The sequence below is a fragment of the Astyanax mexicanus genome, chromosome 10 (assembly GCF_023375975.1).
Source record: "Astyanax mexicanus isolate ESR-SI-001 chromosome 10, AstMex3_surface, whole genome shotgun sequence".
Taxonomy (NCBI): domain Eukaryota; kingdom Metazoa; phylum Chordata; class Actinopteri; order Characiformes; family Acestrorhamphidae; genus Astyanax; species Astyanax mexicanus.
The window spans coordinates 45,559,675-45,575,466 of NC_064417.1; the positions used below are offsets into that span (position 1 = coordinate 45,559,675).

The 15,792-nt window shown below is 38.7% G+C and overlaps 2 protein-coding genes across 3 annotated transcripts in view; one reads left to right on the forward strand and one right to left on the reverse strand.

Moving 5' to 3' along the window:
* The window catches only part of micu3b (mitochondrial calcium uptake family, member 3b), a 33,545-nt gene extending 31,111 nt beyond the window's left edge, over window positions 1–2,434 (reverse strand). For both annotated transcript variants that reach the window (XM_022684223.2, XM_007258675.3), the window contains exon 1: window positions 2,169–2,434. In XM_022684223.2, coding sequence (XP_022539944.1) covers window positions 2,169–2,414 — 246 coding nt within the window. In that variant the 5' untranslated portion in view covers window positions 2,415–2,434. The remainder of the gene's footprint in view (window positions 1–2,168) is intronic.
* A 2,402-nt stretch (window positions 2,435–4,836) lies between these two features.
* Window positions 4,837–12,912, forward strand: fgf20b (fibroblast growth factor 20b). The gene is made up of 3 exons (XM_007258676.4): window positions 4,837–5,510; window positions 7,245–7,348; window positions 9,313–12,912. Exons 1-3 carry the CDS (start codon window positions 5,237–5,239, stop codon window positions 9,556–9,558), a joined length of 624 nt encoding a protein of 207 aa, XP_007258738.3. The 5' UTR covers window positions 4,837–5,236; the 3' UTR covers window positions 9,559–12,912.
* The last annotated feature ends 2,880 nt before the right edge of the window (window positions 12,913–15,792 follow it).

Sequence of the window (15,792 nt, forward strand, 5' to 3'; positions counted from 1 at the left end):
GCCGTGTCCCGTTACCTCAGGCCTGGATTCCTGCGTCTCAATCCACAAGTCAAGGTTACGTCCAATGCACCCCACCCTTCCCAAACCTCCCGCCCGCCCCTGTCCTGAGTTGATAAGGGAGCAAAGAGAAAAAGGAACACAGTGTAAGGGAGGCTGCCATGTGGGCTGAGTCAATCCTGCATGGTTTAATGATCCAACAAACCGAAGTTCACTCAGATCACTGCTGTACAAAACCACACAGAGACCAATGCCAAGAACATGACCAGGCTACAGTCTTGTCCTCTCGTGCAGAAAGAAGTGGACGGTCTAAATCAGTGAGCTGAATAAGTGCTTTCAGTAGAGCTTTCCGGAAGCAGAGACAAGACTGAAGATAATCACACTTTGATCTCCTCAGTTTCTGAGGGTTATCAAAAAAACAACAAACATTTGAAGTGCTTCTGAAGTCTGAATGAATACAAAATTGTGCTTTTGTTCATCTTCACTAAAATGTTATCCATTGTTTAATTCAAAGTATTGATCTGAGAATAAAAGATAAGCTAGGCTCCTCTAGACCTCACAAATTGTAGGAGAGCTTTCTGAAAGGAGTGCCTGGTGCATAGTAAAAGCAATTTGAGTTCCAAACAGTCCCCAGTCCCTTTTTAAACCCATTTTAATGCTGTACCTTAACTATAGACCAACATTTGTTTTTAACAAGTGTTTTTAATAGACCTATATACCATGGCAAATCTTTTTGATCTCAAATAAAACCAGTGGTGCAAATCCTTAGTTAGATAGATCCTTACTATGATCAGTCAATATAAACGTCAGTTTTGATTATAAACAAGCATTTCTAAATTTCTATGTCGACTAAACGTTTATTTGCAACAGCACTGCACTACACAAATTGCTGGGAAAACACACTGAAACACACTTTTCCTGATTGACTTGTTTTTCTGACTGTTTTCTTTAATTGGCTACTGCTGTCAATGGGGTAGAAGAACAGTTTCACGTGCAGCATGGATATGCAACTCGGAGTGACTGTATTTCACAATGAGCAAGTACTAAATGTTTTCTAGTGAAATTGTTTTTCCTTTCAGACAAGGAAAAAAAATTATACAGCTAAACGGTCTCATCTGAACCATTGTCCCAAACAAGCTTTGTTTCACCCTATCTTTTTTATAAAGAGAAGGAGTTGGACAAAATATCAATGTCACGATATATGCTGCCGGGCCAAAAAAAATGGCCACCTGTAATTAACCAAGCAAACGATCGATCTGGGGTTGATGCTGCAGTTGGTCTGCAGGTTTAGGTTCAGCAACAGTATGTGCTGAAAGAATGAGGTCAGCTGACTTCCTGAATATACTGAATATAGACCAGATTATTCCATCAATGGATTTTTTCTGCCCTGATGGCACAGCCATATTCCAAGATGACAATGTCAGGCTTCATGGGGCTGGAATTGTGAAAGAGTGGTTCAGGGAGCATGAGATCATCATTTTCACACGTGGATTGTTCACCACAGAGTCCAGACCTTAACCTCATTGAGAATTTTGGGATGAGCTGGAGAACATTGCAGAAGCTTACTAAAACAATGCCACAGCGAATGCCGCTGCAATCAAAGCTGGTCCAACCAAATATTAGAGTCTTTTTTTTTTTTGGTTGTGACTTTTTCATTGGCCAGCCAGTATATATATATATATAGTATTGTTTTTATTTGCTACACATTATCAATAAGTTACTTACTAGGAAGACGACACTGTAATCAAATGATTATTGTACGATAAAGAATATTGATTGTGAAATTCTGTAAAACTGACACCATTACATCCATAATTCCTGGTGTTTGTCTATTTAGGAGTATTTTATTCTCTTCAGTAACACAGATGCTGTTAAGTATCATAGAGAATTATCTTGCGATATATTGAGTATTGCAGAATCACAGTATCGCGATATCATCAGTATCGAGGGCACCATATAGAAAACCCCAGTTCAGCAGTTTTTCAGCACCTCTCTGCGGTGGAGAGCGCCTACACTGTTTATAAAGCTCAGGAGAAGCTCCTGTTTAATATTTAATCAGTTAATCAGACTAAACTCCGTCGTAAACTGGTATTAAACAGCAGGGTGGTCTCTAATTCAGCCCCCGCTCCGTGTTTACCGTGTTTATTATTATCACACAGCCGTAACTTTACCTTCTCCTTCGCGGCCACGGCGGGGAGAGAGCTGACCAGCCCGCGGTGCTGACCGCTCCTCCCGCCCGGTTCCCCGGCTTCCCGGTACAGCCACAGCCCGTACACCGCCACCCCCCCAACCGCCAAACCCACAGCAGCCCCAGCCCGCCTCACAGAGCGGCTGCGGGGAGCGCCGGGCCCCGCTCCGCCCGGAGTAACGCTGTATTTACATCCCGCTGAGAGGAGCCGACGCAGGGCCGCCATCATGGCAGTGACACAGCGGCTCACGTGACTCCTCGCGAGATGTAACACTACACGCGGCCTCGAGCACGCGGCTCTGCTCTGCGCTCACACAGTAAACAGCACGCGCCCTATAGAGTGGTCACTGAGATACCACATGGTGCTCTTAACCTAAAAACTTAAAAACTCACCTAAAACATTAAACTGTGTTTATAACTCTGGACTTCTAGAGTTATAATAATATGCAATGGTGAATAGCTGTAGTAGGTTTGAGGTTTTTAACAAAATTAGCAAATAAATCAAATGTATTTATGTAGTGCTTTTTACAACTGATGTTGTCACAAAGCAGCTTTACTGAAATGTGATCGCAGGACAAACAATCAGACAAAATTTTAACATAAAGTACAGAACCCCCCAGTGACAAACAGAGGCAATGAAAAACTTCCACCCAGAGCTGGAGGAGGAAGAAACCTTGGAAGGAACCAATACTCACATACAAGGGAGAACCATCCTTCCACTAGTCAGACAGCTTTTAAATGAATGTTAGAAAGTCATTATACATCCACACAGGTCTAAAATATTTAGGTGTATAGCAATTCCCATGATGAAGAGCATATTTTTGACATGCTCTTTTTATTTATATATATATTTATAATAAAAAGAGCATGTCAAAAATATGCTCTTCATCATGCATATATATCCCTATATATATCATGCATATATAGGGATATCATGCATATGTATGGGATATCCTTCATGGGATAACAAAAAGAGCATATATATATATATATATATATATATATATATATATATATATATATATATATATATATATATATATATATATATATATATATATATATATATATGTGTGTGTGTGTGTGTGTGTGTGCTCTTTTTGTTATTATTTACTTATGTTATTATTATCGAGCAAAGTAGTTATTCTTTAAGAAAAAATTTAGTATTATCTGAAAATAACCTCTGGCATGTGTGAGCATCTCCAACAAATACTTTGCAATTTTAAGATGAATAAAATTAAATAATCATAAGAGATGATTATTTACAGCATCTGTTACTGACTAATGTTCATTACAGTATGTTGCCATCAGTTCTTCTGCATTAAAGCTGTGCAGAAACAGGTAAGGCAATTAAATGTTTTCCTGGCACACACTGAGCCCAATTCACAGCTTAATTGCTGTTGGTGCATTACTTCATACCTGCATTTTACTATCTTCTAACAGCTACTTTCAGCAATTTAGTGTTGCACCGTGTTGCAAAGCAAAAGTCATTTAAATCTGGTTTCATAAACATGGAAATGAAATCTTCATTGTGTTTAAGGAGGTTGCCAGTGGCTGGTTCTGAATCAAACAAAACTTCATTGGGATGTGGTAGAATAGTAGATTTGCACTTTTCTGAAAAAATCAGCAAAAATGTGTGATGCAGTCATTCCATTCCCTGCGGCACGGACCAAAATCTCAAAGGAATGTTTCCAACATCTTATGGATTCCATGCTAGGAAGAACTGAGGTCATTTTGAGAGCAGTCTAACCTAGCATTAGTGTTTCCAATAAAGTGATTGTATGTTTATTTAACACTTCATGGGATAGGAACTAGTATCATGTTCACTGATATTTGCAATGCCCAATAGAAGCTAAAGAACACAGCACTGACCTGCCAAATATGCATATGGGGACTTTGACATTGAATGTCAGTCCACTTTGCCACATTTTGTTAGTAAGACTGAACACCAGCATGGCCGGGTAAAGTGTCCTGATACAGTGTCACGTATGTACAGAAAACATAGATGTATAGTAATGAAGTAGAACTGCTTCACTACTGTACAAGTACTAAAATGCTTTATCTGTGTCTACTGAAGTATTTTTTTTTTCAGAGCGATGGATGCTCTGCACTGTCATAGGTTTGATGTAGCTGCTCAGCATTGAGTGAATAAAGAGATCAAGCTGGCCTTATAAGAAGATCTCACGGCTCCCGTTCTGACAACTTTCAACTGCTTTCTGTAATAACTACACTAATAACACAATAATGTACTTTTACTTTCAGTACTTGAGTAGTGCATTTTAGAATAAACTACTTGTAATACTTAAGTTAAAAAAAATTAGTACTGCTTAAGTGTTGAGCTTTAAGAACATTTAAACTTCTATTCAAATTACTTTTTAAATAGATCGCTTATATTTTTTGGCTTTCTAGTCCTTTATACATGTCTTACAGGGACAGTTTACCATCCATGGTGGACAGTGCAGTGATCGTGTCCGGTGTCTGATTATATTTTTTCTGTGCATAATTAATTAATTAGTTACAGATTTCAATGCAGTTTACTAGCCCATTGCACTTGGCCAAACAGTACACGCTCGCGCGGCCTCGCGCACTGAAGGCAGGTCTTGCCCACCAGTCCCCGCCCACCGCTCGCGCTTTGCACCTGCCTCGCGCTACTCACAGCACAGCAGCACGCACCACTCACTTCCTTCAATCTCATACGCACACACACTCTCTCTCTCACACACACCTTATTCCTACCTGGTCGCGGGGAGCCATATACGCACACATATACGCACACACACACTGGGCTATAACTCAGCTCGCGCTGTGGATGCAGCTCATGCGACTCTTTTTTTAAGGTGGATATTTACAGAGTGAGGAAAACCACTCTCTCAAGATCACTTCTCACCCATCCTCATACGGGACCCCTAATACATCCCGTCCCGCGCGGGACAGCAGCAGCAGCAGCAGTACGCGCAGCAGCGGCTGGCATGGGACCGTCCCGCCGCAACGCGTAGGATCGTGTCCAGCGGCGCGCGGCTTACGTTGTCCGGACAGGCGGGACTACAGCCTATGGCGGGGATCGGGGAGTTCGGTGCGCTTGTGCACGGCGGCGCAGACGGAGCGAGCTCGCCCTTCCACATGTCCGCGCCGGCCGACGGGCTCGCGCTGCTGCCCGAGCGCCTCCTCCTGCCCGGAGAACGGCTCTCGCGCAGCCCCACCACCGACCTCACGCACCTGAAGGGCATCCTGCGCAGGCGCCAGCTGTACTGCAGGACCGGCTTCCACCTGGAGATCCTGCCGGACGGAACGGTGCAGGGCACGAGGCAGGACCACAGCCGCTTCGGTACGGGACAGGGGTCTGCAGGGGTTCTTATCTGTCAGAGTCTCTTAAAAAACAGGGGATAAATCAATCCAAGTGGGATTATGAGGGAAATCTGTTTTCATATCTTCTATCATATCGATTCATTATAAATTATTTTTTTTATTGTACTGATAGCCATATTGTTGAGTTGCTTATGTTTCTAAACTTTAAAAAAATCACATTTGTTACAGTATTGTGCAAACGTTTTAGGCACCTGTGGAAATTTCAGTAAAGAAAAAGCTTCTTATCTGTGAAGTAAGTGTTTATTAGCTCAGTAAAACACTAGTTTTACAATAAACACAAACAGCAATTTTACAAAAAGCAGAGCTTTTACATCACTGTTTTTCTTAAAGTATCTCCTAATTTATCCTCATCTGAGTTTAATAGAGTTTCTATTTCTAGTTGTCATTATATAAACACCTGGTTTGGTAAATTGGTAAATGTGTTTGGTAAATACTTCCTTGTTACATTTTACTGTATGTATGTTTATTTGCATCTGTTCAAATCATATGTGGTGCTTTTTCAGGTAAACACTCATATTGCTGAGATAAATGGATTAGTGTTATTTGCTTTGGTGCCTAAAACTTTTGCACTGTACTGTATATTTTCAAGACTGCTGGATGTACTAAGAACATACACAGTTGTTATATAAGTCACTCACTAGTGTTGATTGATTTTGTGCATCTAAATCCTGGATGTTCTAAGTAGTTCCACTGTAATTATCTATTTTAGAATTTTAACTGCTACTGTTTTATACTTTAAAAAACAGCACATTAGATGCTTTATTTCCTATGTTAATAGATGTAACTAAGAACATTGTATAAGAAACACAGTGTTCTTGCTTTTTTTAACTGCTAGTTTTACGCTTTAGCATTTCATTTTAGATTTGAAATTACTTTAAAGAAATTAATAGCACATAAAATCTTTCAGTGCTGCTGCTGCTCGATTACTGGGGGTCTAAGAAGTTACACTGTATAGGTTCTATAAGTAACTCAGTATTGTTGCAGTTTCCATTGCTATGTCCTTTGCATTTTATTTTGACCAGAAAGAGATAAAAAAAACAGCAAATAAAAAATCAGTATCTATTCTAATAGAAGCTAGACGTTCCAGTCTAGTTCAAGTGTAGTTCCACTATAGTTAACTCAGTAGTGGTCATTTTCAATTGCTATTTTGTAATCTTAAAACCTCAGTTTTATGATGGTAGATGCTGGCTAGAGTACTGTTTGCAATAATCAATACTGTTGCTTTTTTAAATTCCTACATGTGTCCCCTATCATTTTTATTTTAGATGCAGAAGGGAAATAAGAGAAGCAAAGCACCTAAACATCTCAGAGACATCTTTTGCCAGTTTGCTTTGTTGTTTTGCATGAAGTTACTGATTAGTTACAGAATATAAGAGGTTAAAAGGGTTAAATGTTTGGTTACATAACATTTTTTAAATATATATTTAGGATTATATCACATTTGTGTATCCTATAAAATATATGAGTGATTTGGTTTGACAGACGTTCACTGTGATCGTGCAGAACTGGTATTCCTCTAGAATGGTAGAGAGAGTAAGTGTGTGTGCGTGTGTGTGTGTGTGTGAGAGAGAGAAAGAGAGAGAGAGGGAGAGAGAGAGAGAGTGAGGAGAACTTCAGCAGCTTACTCACAATCTGTGACGAGGGCTTGGACTTCAGAGAATATACCCAGAACAATTGATTTATTCTTCTCCAGGTATTTTGGAATTCATAAGCCTGGCAGTTGGATTAATCAGCATCAGAGGAGTGGACAGTGGCCTCTACCTCGGCATGAATGACAAGGGGGAACTCTTCGGCTCGGTAAGTGTTGCTCAGCGTGTGCATGGGAATCACAGCGCTACAAAGCATTCTGCTTATTGAAAATACATACATTATTTTTTATTTCTAGGTTAAGTTCAGTGTAATCATTTGTTTAACATTGTTTTTTTATTATATATAACTTTTATATCATTTTTTATTTCACAAATCACGCCTAAGCAGTAAAATAACTCATAACAGGATTTTTTTTTTATTTCGGCCAATGCAGTAGGCGGGGCCAAGCTGCTGTTCGATTGGATAATAAATGTCAATTCTGTTGGACAACAGGTCTCAATCTGTGTTAAATGCAAGAATAAACAAGAAAGAAGAAAGCAGGATCTGAAAGGGTTAAAAAATGGCATTGGTTATATTTTTAAGACTGGTTGTAAGGAGTAAAGTTAGTCCTTCTCATTTACTTTCTAAATCTTAATATTATCTTAATAATTATTGCTCTTTTTAAGTCCCTTAGATTTGTGTTAATATTAGACATAAAGGGACCAAAAAATAAGTTGCTCAGCATGTGCATGGGAATTACAGCGCTACAAAGCGTTCTGCTTATCCTTGTTTGGACAGAGGAATCATTTGTGTGTGTGTGTAAGGGCAGTGATTCTCTTCTGAAGTCAAAGATAAAAGTTTTACCCCCTAAAAGTCTTTCAATCTCTGTATATCATCTTATCCACTAAGTGCCCGTGTGGCTGCAGGTTTTCTCTCTAAACAACCAGCACCCATGATTCCACTTGTTTAAAGCAGAAGTCCTTAAAGGAGAACTCTGGTGTAAAATGGACTTTTGTTGTAGTAAAACATGATAAAAAGTACTTACCTTTGATGAATAGCACACCTCCGTTCTCCCACAGCTTTCCGAGATCCAAAAGTTTTAACAGTTTGTCCAAACACCCTTCAGACTGGGTGACACGGGGCATAATTTGCCCCGTTAAATCGCTTTTTCCACCGTTATCCAGCTCAAAGTAGTTGCTAGAGTCTGGAGAGCCCTGACATTTAAAACGAGACATTAATAACTTAATAAGTGCACAAGAAGCTTATAAAAAACACTGTTTACCACACCAAAAGTCTATTTTACATCTGAGTTCTCCTTTAAGCGCTAGCATTTCTGAATGGGGAGCTAGGGGATAAAATATTCTAACAAATGGAATCAAAATGTTTTTGTAACCATCCTTGCAAAGCTATTATAATACTGTATACTCGTTCTAAAAACAGAACGATATGGTAGATCTTTCTGGAAGTTTTTTTTTGGCCAAAAAAACTTTTATTAGTTGCCTCAGCAACTGTAGAGCTGCTAACAGCACTTATACAAGAACTACTGCAAACATGGAGATTATAATATGGAAACTCAGTCTTTGGGTGTTCATTTGCACATCATTAATCTAAAGAAAGGCAGAATTAGAACTGAGGAGAGCTGGTGAAGCTAAAAGAGAGCATGACAGAGTGAAGAGTCTTGCTGAAACGGCCAGTAACACCAGTGAATAAGCTAGTAAATAAGGGTGCTGTAATTAACAGTGCTTACAATTAACAGAATGTCTCAACTAAGTATTAATTGACACTAATATCACTGTTCCTGATAACTCAAATGTAGTAATGTTGTAATATGTTGTAGTAGTGTCTATATCTTCAATAAATAATTTGTTGAGACATACATAACCTTTTACATAAATTTTAACAATGTTTAAGTACTTTTATTTGTGTCCTTATTCATTAATTCATGAATTTTGAAAGGACACCACACCACAATGCACGTTTCAAAAGTACTTTACTGCATGCTCAATGCAGTTACACATTCTTACCACGAAGATACAGTATCTACATCCCCAAAACATACTGTCACCAGTTGACTGGAATTGAAAATCTGCAGCCACACTGGTCCTTTTACAGATAAAACTGGACTTCCTGTTCTAAGCTACTAATGGGAACATCCTGATTTTGCCAATAATTTTCTTCTCCTTCTCTTACAGGAGAAACTGACAGCTGAGTGTGTCTTCCGGGAGCAGTTTGAGGAGAACTGGTACAACACGTACTCCTCCAATCTCTACAAACACGGGGAAAAGGGCACGCGCTATTACGTGGCCCTCAACAGGGACGGGACGCCAAGGGACGGGACAAAATCGAGGCGGCATCAAAAGTTCACACATTTCCTCCCCAGGCCAGTGGATCCAGATAAAGTACCAGAACTCTACAAAGAAGTGTTAGGCCACAGCTGAGAGCAGCTGGCCCTGCGTTAGAAGAGGAACGGGTCCAAAGGAACGAGATGGTTGGCTTTTAGCACCAGCTCACAAGCCTCAAATGACAAGAGCAAGACGGGAGCATTGATCTTTTAGGGAGCATCGGCCAGTAACGGAGCAAAGGTCTCAGTCTTGATTGTCTGAAGTGCTGAGAGCTTAAGGGGGTGTCAGTGACCCAAAACAGTGGGTCTAACAGAACCGAGGTCAAACAGAACACTAGGACAGCTGGTAGACAAAGAAAGCGAAGAGAAGGTCCAGACCGACTGCTGTTGGTTGGCGTATCTTGATACAATTGTTATCAATTGTTGGATTGTTGCTGGATTGTTGTGGAGTTGACTGATACTGATGTAGAAAGACTTGGTGGAACTGTGATGGAGGACTTGATGGACATATGAGATGTGATGTGGGTGTGGCTTGGAGATGTCAGGACTGAAACCTGCGGAGAACGGGACTCATCATCTCATAGGATATTATTTATACACTTTATGCTACACATATTTATTATATGTATTTATTTATTTGATAATATATATGCATATATGAATATTTTCACTTATCTAAATAGATATCACTGTAGAAGGTGCCTTAAGCTAGGGATTTGTCTTCTTATGACCAAAGTGCAGAATATTAATTGTATTATTGATAAAATTAATATTGCAAGGCCAATCATGTTTCCCCAATTTTGCCCCAATTTTGATGTATAAAGAAGGACCATTGTTTTCTAAGGATGCTTTAAGAAAAAATATATATATTTATGCCAAAACATTATACACATATAGTGCTGTGAGAAAGTGCTTGTCCCCTTCTTGATTTATTTATTTTTGTGGCAAAAAAGGTGGGTGTTATCATCATGAAACTGTAGACGTATAGGAACTAGTGTCCCATGAATTTTGCCATATTCCACTAAAGCTAAAGAAAACACTGCACTAACCTGCTGGACATGTGTGTGGGGTCTCCTGCATTGAATGGGGATAAAAATTCTCATTTGGATGTTCTCATGGACAACTTGCTCATTACATGTTGGCCAGTGTTTAACCTCACTCTCATTCAGACTTACTCATAAGATAACACCTTACAACTTATGTATTCAGGCGTAGGCATTCCATCCTCCAAGTCAGCCATCCCCTGTGGTAACGCTTAATGATTATGATAATTATGTGATTTATATACAGCTGTATCAGGACTTTTGTTGTTTTCGTGTATTCAATAATGGAGAAAATCTTGAAGGGTACAAGAACTTATTCACAGCACTTTATGTCTGTCGGTTTTACTTATCATACTTATACTTTATCAAACAAAATATTTTTCATAGGTTACAAGCTGGTCTCTATTAAATATGACTTTATTAAGTTTGTTTAGTATGACTCTTTCAGGCATGCAAAGAAAATGTCTTTTTTATGTCAGATTTAATGACCTGGACAAATTACATACCATTAAATTAATCAAATTTTGAAGATCATACTGAAGTGCTCTGTGAGGAATTAGAAAAGTGACCGCTGTACATCAAAGGGTTAAACAGAACAAAGTGTTACTTTAAGAAAAGTGGTTTGGTTTATAAATGTATGTCGCTGGTATTGCATCACAAGAGTTAGCCACTCTTTATTAATAGACAGGTATAGATAATCACAACCTATACAGATCTGTCTTTCTCCTCTCACCTCAAAGGTCCTTTTAGAGACCTTCTCATGTAGCAGCCTTGCAATGACAAGATCAGGGTGAAATAAAAACTGACCTTTAGCTGCAGTCTGGCGGCTTGGTGGCCCGTCTCAAGTGAGGTCAAAACGGCAAGTGTGTACAAATAAATAAATCAATATTTTGTCCACAAGAGACAAGAGACATTATTATCAGCAAGACAATAAGACAATGTTGCTCACAAAACCCTATCAGGGAGGACCTGTCACAATATACACTTTTTGGATGATATATTATGCCAGAGATCTAATTGTGAGTAACTATATATTATTGTAATTTTAAATAATTAATTTTGTGCCACTGAAATACTTAAATACACTTATAATACATTGTCATAGGATCACTAGTTCAAATCTCGGGTCGTGCTGCTTGCCATCAGCAGCCGGAGTCTGAGAGAGCACACTTGGCCATGCTCTCAGGTTCTCTCTCTGGGTGGGTAGATAGAGCACAGGTGTCTGTTGGCTGATGTATCAGAGCTGGGGATCTGGCACTTTCCTCTGAGTGCATTGCTGACTACCCACTAATGCTTTCAAATTGTGAAAAATGGTATATAATTTGAAATAATAATAAAAAAAAAACTAATAGGCTAATAAAATACAGTGGCAAAATAATACAAGTATACCTATAACTGCTAAATAACGATTATTTTCCTATTATTATTAAGAACATGTAGACATTGGAATTGGAACTAATAAATAAAACAACAAATATAAAAAAAATATATATAAAATAAATAAATTTAAACTTCTGTTTACATTCCTGCTCATTTATGTTAATGGACTCTTTTTGTAAAAAAAAAAACACAATTGGCAATATTAAGGTAATCAAAAATGATTGATTTATTAATGTTATATCCATATATTGAATGATAACTCGATAGCATAATTATTGTGACAGGTCTTTTCAAGTCTAATTATTGAAATATTTATTTTTCATGTTTTTTCCTTTTTAATCCATCTTGACTGTGTCACATTATTCTGTTGAGCTGTCAAATGTTTGAGACCAGCATTTGTAAAATTAAACCAAGCATCACCTGGAGAAGAACAGACAGTGTGAGATCTGGATCCCTGAGGCTCGACCTACCTGTGCTCGCTCTCTTTTTTTCCCCTGAATGTGTTTGAACGGCTGAATGAGCGATTTCCACAACAGTGACCAAAAAAGCATATCTATCTACAGTTTCCACAACGCTTGGAAGAGTATTTGTGTTGAAGCATGAAGGCTACGCTCTGTGATCTCAGCATCTGTGTGATGGCGAGCCAGGGGCTGTCTTGACAGGGGAGCCTACATGCTGCCAGCCTTTACCGGTATGTGATACTGTGGGATTTTCCCATCTGAGCAGCTTACAGCGGTTGTGAGCGGTGTATGGGGGCGGGAAGGAGCCTGGAGACAAAGAGGGGTTCACACTATAGGGGACGACATCAGCGAACGTCCTGAACGTCCTGAACATCCTGTTCATGATCAGCCAGAACTATATATACGTGATTACAAGAAGAAGACTTACACGCCTGTTACACAGCACTGTGCATCTTCTGCATCATCTTCTGCAGATCAAGTTTTTTTTTTTTTTCCCATGCATGTTAATATTTATAGAGAGCTGAGAGATGACTGCATAATGATACAAATAAAACAGTAAAAAAATCATTTGTGATTTTTTGATTAATACAGTGTGGTTATATTTTGTTAATTAAAATAAGGTCCATGTTATATGTTATTTTGCAAGGTGTGCTAAAACAACAACCCTAGACTGGCTAGTCTGGTGTTGCTGAGAATCAGTACTCTAAACTGTGTAAAAAAAATAATAAATGGACCAATAGAAATGCTCCATTCCAATTATGACTCAGCAATCTCTAAGCAAAACGGTTCTACATACAGTATTACAGAAATATGTATTTTATCATATGTTTTTTATGTTATGATAATTATGAAAGCATTTAAATAATCCTTATATTTTGCATCATTTCTATATAAAACAGTTTCCTTATTATTGAACCCTTACAGACACCACTTTTGAGAGTTTAAGCAAAAAACAGTTCTTTAAAATACAGAAAAAAGATACGTATAATACTTATAATATGTACCCCCACATAGTTCACACTTTAGACCAGAAAGTTGTACTGGACAATGTCTGGACTATATGAGGGTTCTGTATAACAGCAAACAGGGTTTACTGTCAACACAGTTTTTCTGTCCTGTATAGAAGCCTCTTTATTGAGTATAATGGGTTCTTTGAGGGGGTATTTTGAACAACAATGGTTCAATGAGAAAAAAAACGTCAATATATAATAATAATTACAGTGCTCTATATTGTTTATTGATGTTAATAGATAGAAAAGGGTTACAATATTGATGTAAGTCAAATAACCTATTTCTGCTATGTAAAATCTATTTTGCTCACAGTTAACTGACTACTTATTAAAATAGAACATTTCTATTTAATCAATTCATCATGTAATGGACCAAAAGCTCAATAAAAAGTATACTGATTCTCAGAGAACCATTTTTAAAGTATTTTATAAAACCACATACAAGAGATTTTTTATTAAGGAAAAAATATTGTTCAGGCAAATAAACATGAAAGCACTGAAAAGTTCCATATAGAACTTAAAAAACTTTTTTTAAGCCAAAAGAAATGGGTCAATACTGTCAATACTGTCAATAGAATAGGACTCTCTGGAGCAAATGGGCTAGAGGGGTATAAATCACTCAATCACTGATGGATGGGGCTCTATCCAATACTTTCGGTATTAGTTGGGGAGTTAGGAAAGAGGCAGGACGGTGATCATCCAACATCCTCATCTCAACAATGCTTATCTTGTCACTACTGTTCAATAATGCATTAGCTGACCTTTTTTGGACAGTAGAGACAGTTACTCCAACAAAAATAGGAAAAAACTTTTTCATAATTTTGTTAATATAAAACGTCCATATAGTATATTTAAACATTCCTATATTTCTTTAGATTCATGTTATTGTTTTACCAAAAAACAATAATCAAGTGTGTGTGTTCGTGTGAACATAGAAACCAGTATTAACATATTAACATTTTAAACATTTATATTTTCACTGTTGTTGACATTTCAGCAGTGTTTCAGACTGTGTTTACTCCACTGTCCTCCTTTAAAAGGTCCAGCCTGGCTTTAAGGGACTCAGCCAGAGTCAATTTAACATTCAGGATTTTTGATACCTGATGCCATGAAATACTTTTTGGCACTTGTTAAAGCTGTGTTTTGAGACTGTCTGGACTGAAAATGATGCCTTTGTCCCTGCAGCAGGTGGTCCGAGGCACTTTGCAGCCAACACTTAAATCCTTCATCCGTGCCCTCTCTCAGGCCTACCTCATGCACTTAATGGATGCACCCTTATTTTCATCACCTCAGCCTCGGCCTCAAAGAGCTCTCAAGGAAATCCAATCAGATAGAGGTGTGTGTGTGTGTGTGTGTGTGTTTGTGTGTGTGTGTGTGAGAGAGAGAGAGTGAGCAAGAAGAGAAAGAGAGACTGAGAAGAGATTGCTAACTTCCACACCTGCCTATGTGCTGATGTCACATGTCTCTCTCTCCCTCTGTCTCTCTCTCTCTGTCTCTCTCAATCTGTCTCTCGCTCTCTCTACATCAACAGTTCAGTCAGACAGTGCAGGTGCTCCCTCAGCACTTGTCAGCGTCTTCTCAGTCTCTGATGTTTGTGTGTGTGTGTGTGTGTGTGTGTGTGTGTGAGTTAGAGTATCTGCAGATCCTTAAAAAGCTCTAAATTACTTTATCCAAAAAAGTGTTTTAAAATGCATTAACTCCATCTCACAAAACTCTCAAAAGTGTCACAGGCTATTTTTAATTGTTTCATTTCTGCCCATTGCACTAAGCAGAAAAAAATTATTAATAGGTAACTAAACCCCCTGATTTTGACTCATCCCTTAGCTCAAATTTGAAAAATGCCAAAAAGAAGTTTGGGAGGGCCAGTTTGGGAGGAGCACTGGCTGATGTATGGGTTTAGGGGTGGGAGAAGGAAGGGCTGGGAAGGATTGGGCTGAGCACTGTGCCTCTGATAAAGGTGAGGCACAGATGGTGGGACAACACCAGGGGGCGGTATTATTGACTGATTTGCATACTGTGAGTGTCCACATATTGTGAATGTCCACAGGTATACAGAAGCATTATCCCTATGTGAGGGTGCTGCATGCAGAGGCCAACATGACCATAATAGAATTCTAAGAATTTTAAGCTATTCAACTAAAACTATATATGTTTTAGGGTTTAGTGTCTCTATAATGGCTCTGAGGGGCGCTATTTTTTCAATACTCAAATAGTTTTTATTGCTTTTATCTGGTTTCCTCAAACTCCACCTCCAAGCACCACACACTGCAATATACAGGGTGAATCAAAAGTCCCTTTTGGTGGCCATGTTTCATACATAAGAACGATTTTTATACAACGTGCTGCGAGTCGCGGGCAGCAGCAGCTGTGATTGGTCCACTGAGCTCCACACAACTTCCTTCACACCTTCACGATTTAAACTGCAGAGCAACGCAGA

Excerpts from the sequence above, each read along its gene's own strand:
- fgf20b (XM_007258676.4), top strand. The coding sequence starts at position 5,237 with ATGGCGGGGATCGGGGAGTTCGGTGCGCTTGTGCACGGCGGCGCAGAC. Across the intron at positions 5,511-7,244 it reads GCAGGACCACAGCCGCTTCG|GTATTTTGGAATTCATAAGC; the intron begins GTACGGGACAGG and ends ATTCTTCTCCAG. Across the intron at positions 7,349-9,312 it reads AGGGGGAACTCTTCGGCTCG|GAGAAACTGACAGCTGAGTG; the intron begins GTAAGTGTTGCT and ends CTTCTCTTACAG.